The 7,125-nt window shown below is 36.4% G+C and overlaps 1 protein-coding gene across 1 annotated transcript; it reads left to right on the forward strand.

Annotated features, from left to right (window-relative positions):
* Positions 1-1,682: 1,682 nt before the first annotated feature.
* Positions 1,683-4,294, forward strand: LOC100377326 (uncharacterized). Its single transcript, XM_002735736.4, has 5 exons — positions 1,683-1,817; positions 2,806-2,911; positions 3,301-3,387; positions 3,502-3,594; positions 3,732-4,294. Exons 2-5 carry the CDS (start codon positions 2,851-2,853, stop codon positions 3,914-3,916), a joined length of 426 nt encoding a protein of 141 aa, XP_002735782.1. The 5' UTR covers positions 1,683-1,817; positions 2,806-2,850; the 3' UTR covers positions 3,917-4,294.
* The last annotated feature ends 2,831 nt before the right edge of the window (positions 4,295-7,125 follow it).

Raw genomic sequence — 7,125 nt, forward strand, 5'->3', positions numbered from 1 at the left:
GCTGTTCTTCTCGTTTCAGATAGTCTGCGCGTTGTTATGATAATGGTTTATTCGCCATAAATTAGAAATGCAGACAAACAAATCAGAATAAAGAAACAAATAATGTTGGATATTATGGGTGGAAAACAGAAAGTAGCAAAAATGGTGCTAATCGCCAGTTTTCTAAAAGTGTTTAGTTTTACATAATGTGTCTGAAGAACTGTGGTTGGAAGTTATCATGATGCAGAACTCAACGAAAATTATTTCATAAATTAATCGACTAACTACATACCATGTTATCGAATGCAAGAATGACCAGAGTCTGTAGTCCAAACAAAATTAGTTGACATTCTAGCTATAGAATTGTTACGTTCCTAGAATGCCAACCCAAATAGTAATACTTATTTATTACCATAGGATTGGTGTACTCGTTGGCGCAGATATGATTAGATGACATATGTATTTCTTTCCATCATTTTTCATTAAAACCACGCTAGTAACTATCAAAAAGCATTGACATTCATGAATAGCAGGCTGAAGAATAAAGAAAATCATGATTGAATACATCACTGTGACAAAAAAATATATACATTGCGTAGAAGAAATACTAGTACGTCAGGTTCCAAATATACACATATACTTAAAAACGATGTCCAAGATTTATGTGTACTTTCCTGGATGTGAATAATCTTATATTGACAAAGGTTATACATTTCTTTTGAAGAATGAATGAATCAATGAATGAATCAATCAATCAATGAAATTTATTTCACAAAAAATGAAAACATTAAATATATAAATAGTGCATTTATAAGATAATGGGCGTTACTTATAATACTTTTTTTGACGGGGATTGCAGATATAGTTTCATCAGACCTAGTCGGATACATACCCCCTGTGTATATAATTTCATAGTCAAATACATTTTCAAATAAAAAAGTAAGATAAATATTACAAATCAAATATTCAAGAGAGAGTATTTTAACTTCGCTTTAAATATGTGTCTGTTAGTGATGGTTCTAAATGTACCAGGCAACGAGTTGCAATGTTTTGTTGCAGAGTATTTTAGACTGTGTTGATTGAGTGTAAGATTCAGTTTTTAGGTATACTAATTCAAGCTACTAATGCTGATCGGGTTTGATAATTATGGGAACGTGGATCTAAATAGTTATTTACATTCTGCACAAAATAGTTATCACTGAGATCAAAGACAAATCAACAGGCTTCTAAGTATTCTTAGTTTTTGGAACAGAGGAGCAGCATTGGAATACAAGTCAGAGAAAGTGATGAGGCGTACAATTTTTTTCTGTAAGAGATATATTGGTTGATTGGAAGTAGAGTTGCATATGATTTTTTGGCAATATGTAATATGTGGAAGAATTAGGAAGTTAGAGAATAAGAATGTACTTAAGTACAACATGTCGTAGTTGTGAAATTAATCGATATGGCCTTTCCATGTCATACTTTTGGTGGCCGTGGTTGGCCCATTTATTGTTTAACAGTATACCAAGTGTGCCGAGATTGCCAAATACAATAATTGGATCCTTGCCGCTGGCCGTGTCCTGCGACTCGGTACTGAATAAAGCTTCGCCAAACCATATACCCAAGGTTTATAGCGTGATTTCTATACGATGAGACGTCATTGTTAACGCTCTTGTAGAAAACAACATCACCTTTGAACTATGTGAAGAAAGAACGAGTAAGTTGTATTGTTTGAGGTTAAGCATAAAGCGTCTGGTTTAAATACGGGCGTAGTTCTTGTTTCCACCGATGTTCGGCGTAGCACTGGGCGGTTATGTGACCACACCAGCCAGTAGAATCAACACAGCTTTGAATAGGTATGTAGTATATATTACAGTGGTAACGAGTTAGACTGAAGGACTAACTCATAATGTATCAGATGTATGTTTACAAGTTTTTCGACAGAGGGGCGATCGCACATTCCATAGTGTTCCAACCTTGTACGTAGTGCATACACAGTGACTTTACATCCGGATTCCGCAGACGTCTCTCTAATAATAATCAACCAAATAGTCTTAACCAATCAATATTACTCTATTTTTGTGACATTTTGCCAAGAATTCAGTTAGTGTTTGCTGAGAACAATTGTATACTATATAATGAAATCACAGTAAATTAACACAGTATCCTGTTGACTAGAATGAACACATGAATCATTCAGGGTGTACTGGTTATATTGAACCCGGTTACTGTTGTTGGGTGGAGAGATCTCGCATTCGCAACCCTGGGTCGAGTCGAGACTGAAACCACATTCATCCATATAGAATATCAATGGCTTGCATTATTATCCAATCAAAATACTGTTCTCAAACAACATTAGGCAGTTTATCTGCACGGGCACTTCGACTCGATGAATAGTGGTGTATGATCAAGTATATAATCCCCGTTTTGACAAATATGTGTTGGCTTTTACTGTAATATATCCCGGATGCTTTCGTAGTGTTCATAAATAGGAATTCATAACACCGGGTTATATTTAGCTGTACAGTTGTTTCAGTAACGCAACTTGCGTCCCTACAATATGCACTATCAAACACAATTATTTTAAACAATGCTTAAAGCGCGGTGGTCGTCGCGCAGCGCGTGTTCGAATTTCATGTAAATAAACAATGTATTTTACACGCGTTGTATACGTCGCTATGAGTCCCATGTCGAACTGGACGCGGCACGACGACTGCCGCCCTTTAAAGTATTCCATGTTGTTTCTGTATTCACATTAATTTACCCACATGTACTGTGCATAGGGTTTTTCGACAGTATTGGACATGTCCACTCTAATATATATACATATCTTCATTTTTCCAGATTTCTTTTCAAGTATATTTAAAAGGTAGAACTAATATATCAGAAATGGCATCATACTTGATAGCTATTGCTGTCGTTGTGTTTGTCATGCCTTTCCATTGTGGAGGTAAGTGAACAGTTGTTACATTGGCACATGACCGGAAGGTATTGCTCATTTCTGCAGGTATTGCTAATTTCTGCCAGCAACGTGTTAGTTAGTAACTCTACTACAACTGAAGTATAGGAAAGTGATTAACAAACCCGCGAATGATTGATTGTACCATTTCACATAGTCATCCCTTCGTTTCTCGAATTGAATTTGTGAATTTCATGGCTTAACTATGGTTTGGCCAAAAGCTTTTTCGTTACTGTTTTGTGACAGTCAAGGCTAAATACATATACTACACTGTCAAATCGTGTTTTTTTTTGGGGGGGAGGGGTAGTTCTTGATCATAGAAACACTTTGAACTGACTTACGTCGTTGTCATGTTAACCAACTGTTGAACCAATTTTCAGCACAGCAATGTAATCCCCGCTGTGAAGACGGTAGGATATGTGTAAATGGAATGTGTACATGTCCAAGCAATGACACAACCTGTGAAGGTAGATTATATATTTTTATTATATTCTCCATTATCGGTATGCTGTTCATTGTTACGTACCACCCGCTACGCAACTATGTATTCTTGATTTACCACTCACTTTATATTTTCACAGACCTACCGTGTAACCTACCTTGTCAGAATGATGGATTGTGTAAAAATGGGATATGCAGTTGTACATCGAATTACAGTGGCATCTATTGTGAAAGTATGCAATACATATTATGATTTAGAATCGGTTATTTTATTGAATTTAACGGAATAGAAATCTTTCAAATAATGGTTGGTTTATTTAACCATGTCGTTGTAATTAGAGTGTCTGGTTATACCAATTATGTATTTCAGAACGTGTGGCAGATAGCAATGGTGGTGGATCTTCCACTCCCCTCAGTGTTATTATTGCCATTATCGTGGTACTCGTGTTCGTTGGACTCGTTGTTGCCGCCACCATTGCCTGGTATGTGGACCGGAGGCGACGACAGCTAACGCGGGCCCCCGAAAAAGATGATGATGACGTCGACGATGTATAATGCGCTGATGGTACAATAACCTGAATTGCACAAGTATTTGTGATGAGCACCTAACACAGAAAGACGATTTGTAGCGGAATTATGTTATCGTGCGCTACACCTCTCGCAACTATTCCTCAACCTCTAGAATGACGATGGCGTATGGCACTAAAGCTTAGTGGTAGAACATCGACATAAACGTTGACCCATTTAAATTTAAATTCAATTTTCCAGTCGATTTTTATTAAAACACTGTGTATATATTTTGCAAAACCTTGCATCTAAAGTTGTGCATAATCATATACATAACTGTTTGGATGACAATTTTTTTTTCTTTCTGAATATGTTGTAAAATGCTGTACTTCCAAAACATAAGAATTATACACGGATAAATAATAACGACTAAATATTTGGATGTATGCATGACGTTGTTTTTAAAGCGGGAGGGTCGTCACTTGCGCATGCGCGGGAATTGAGTCCCAAGCACAACACATGCTAAAAACGCAAAGGCTCATGGGTAGACGCTTGTTTGTAAACAATGACACGATATGGCCATCTGACGCATGCGCAGGTGACGACTCCTCCGCTTTAAATATTGTATGACAACTTCAGGAAATGTGTAACTTTCATAAACGCTTTACATAACACAGTCATCCTCGGGTATAGCTACAACCTATTCTCTGCGTTTTGAACTGTTAATGCAGAGAATGTCAGTATTCACTCTTGCGTTACCGCTGATCTCCGAGAAATGATCACGAATTATTTGTTATTGCCCGAGGCATATATCAAGAACATATTGAGTAGACGGTCGGGGGCAGAATGATGACAACGGGGTTACCATAGTGACAATCAAGGACGTTTTCAGTAATATTATTATATAACATTGCAATTTTCGTAGAGTAATAATAAAGCCATCACACTGATATAGGTTAAAGAACTTGACATAGATTTTCTAAATAGTCCTATTTTTTAAGTTTTCATTTTTATATACGCTTGAAGGCTAATTTTTATAAATATCGAATCATGATTATTGTCAACATGATCACACTGTCACGAAGGAATCAAACCTGGTTTGGTCAGTGCTTCAACAGCAGGACTTATTTATATTTTCTCGACTTGACAACCAAACTAACATATGACATACTCTTGTCTATCACCACATGTATTACTCATGTTTCCTCTTTCAACTACAGTACGTTGGAATATTAGAGAAGGGTTATGCGCACGCCACATTGGGTCGTATCTGCTAGCTCTCAAATAGGACCTCACGAATACGACCTACTTTACATATTACCCATATTGCATTATACAAAATGGCTGGTAGGTTAGTTGTTAGTTTTTTTCGGTTTCTTCGCAGTGTGTACTCGATGTTTTGCGTTTACCAGTAATCGTACGTTTTCCTGACGCAGTATTTGAACCAATATCGCCTCGCGAGATAGCGATTCAGTTTGCATGTTTATTCATGTTTATGAACGTAGGATTTATTGACATTTATTGGAATATTTATTGGCATCGGACTCGTTGCGTTGACCCGAATCTTCGACAGCTTGTTAAACGGAAGAATAACAATAGATTTCCATACTCTTCAGGAGTAAAACAGAGCTGTAACTTAAGCCCAACATTATTTAATCGTTTTTATTTTATAAATGCTCTCCAGACATTTTTGCTATGAACACTTGTGACCCTCCAACCAGTCGGAGCCCAGGAACTTTGATCAACTGTACGCAATCCCTATGAGCGGGGGGGGGGGGTTATCGGCTGGTATCTAGTTTAAGAAATAAGGGATGAAGGCTCCAGCCAGCTCATATTTTTTAAACTCGAAAAAACAGTCAAACGGAATGAAAAAATAAAATCTAAAAAAAAAATACCAGCTTGAAGAATATTGGTTGCTGTTTAAAATTTCAAATTTGATCATAGTTCCTGTGCTCCAACACGGGGGGGGGGGGGGGGGGGGGGGCTCCTTTTACCAAAACCATCACCCCATACCACTCCTAGCCCAATTTAATTGCGTATGTCCCTTCTAAGGACGCCTATAGTTATCTAGAGGGGGTATAGGGAAGAAGGCTTATTACTGAAACAAACGTACACTAGTACAAGTTCGTACTAAAACAAACACTCAATTCTGTCTCAAACCTCAAAATAAGCATAGCTCTAAACCTATTTGATAAATTGATAGCACCCATCATTAGCTATGGGTGTGAAGTATGGGGAGAGGAAGTCACTAAAAATAGCGATATTATTGAAACTGTTAACTATTCTTTCTTCTGATTACTCCTGAGGGTTAAAAAGAATGCTACTAAGCTTGCAATCTTAGGGGAATTGGGAAGATACCCTCTTGCCATAAAAATTATCACACAAATAATTAAATTCTGGCTCAGATCAAAACTTCCATAGACGCCCAAGTTAATAAAAAGCACCTTTGATGAGGTCAATACAGTAAAAACTAGGTGGACAAGAAATGTCGACAAAATAATCAGTGACAACAATCTTGATAAGGCAATAAAACAACAAATAAAAAAAAAGAAACCACACCAAACCAAGACTATCTGCTTTACTGAAAGAAAATTGTAAAATAAAATGGAAAGAAGCTCTATTTGATGACAACAGAGCAAATGGTGGAACAAACAAATTGGAAAATTATAGAACATTCAAAACACAGTTTAAAATGGAAAAATGTTTAATAACAATGAGTAATATTAAACTGAGACACTCCCTATGCCAGTTCAGAATCTCTGATCACAAACTTCATATTGAAACTGGCAGGCATTGCAGAACTCCAAGGAATGAAAGGGTCTGTAAACACTGCTAAAAAGCAGATTGAAGATGAGATACATTTCCTTATGGACTGCAGTCTGTACAATACACACAGAATTGAATTATTCAAGTACTGTAAGGAAATTATACAAAATTTTAGGAAGTTAAATGAACTAGAAAAATTCAATGCAATCATGAAATATTGTTCAGGAATAAGAACTGCACAATACATACAAAAATGTATGCAAATGAGATGTGAGCAGCTCCACCAAAATTAAAAATATTCTTTCCACCATAATTATGACTCTAATGTGATTTTAATGTGATTTTGTTACCTCTTAATAATATTAGCTAGTGTATTGTATTGTACCGTATAAGTTTATTATGATCTTTTGCGTGTTTGTAATATTATTTAGCTTTATTTAGCATTCTGTGTAGTTGATTAACATTACTGTATCTTAGTGTTGTTTATTTTA

This window comes from Saccoglossus kowalevskii, chromosome 3 (assembly GCF_978046115.1).
Source record: "Saccoglossus kowalevskii chromosome 3, keSacKowa6.1, whole genome shotgun sequence".
Classification (NCBI taxonomy): domain Eukaryota; kingdom Metazoa; phylum Hemichordata; class Enteropneusta; family Harrimaniidae; genus Saccoglossus; species Saccoglossus kowalevskii.

Excerpts from the sequence above, each read along its gene's own strand:
- LOC100377326 (XM_002735736.4), top strand. The coding sequence starts at position 2,851 with ATGGCATCATACTTGATAGCTATTGCTGTCGTTGTGTTTGTCATGCCT. Across the intron at positions 2,912-3,300 it reads CATGCCTTTCCATTGTGGAG|CACAGCAATGTAATCCCCGC; the intron begins GTAAGTGAACAG and ends ACCAATTTTCAG. Across the intron at positions 3,388-3,501 it reads CAATGACACAACCTGTGAAG|ACCTACCGTGTAACCTACCT; the intron begins GTAGATTATATA and ends ATATTTTCACAG.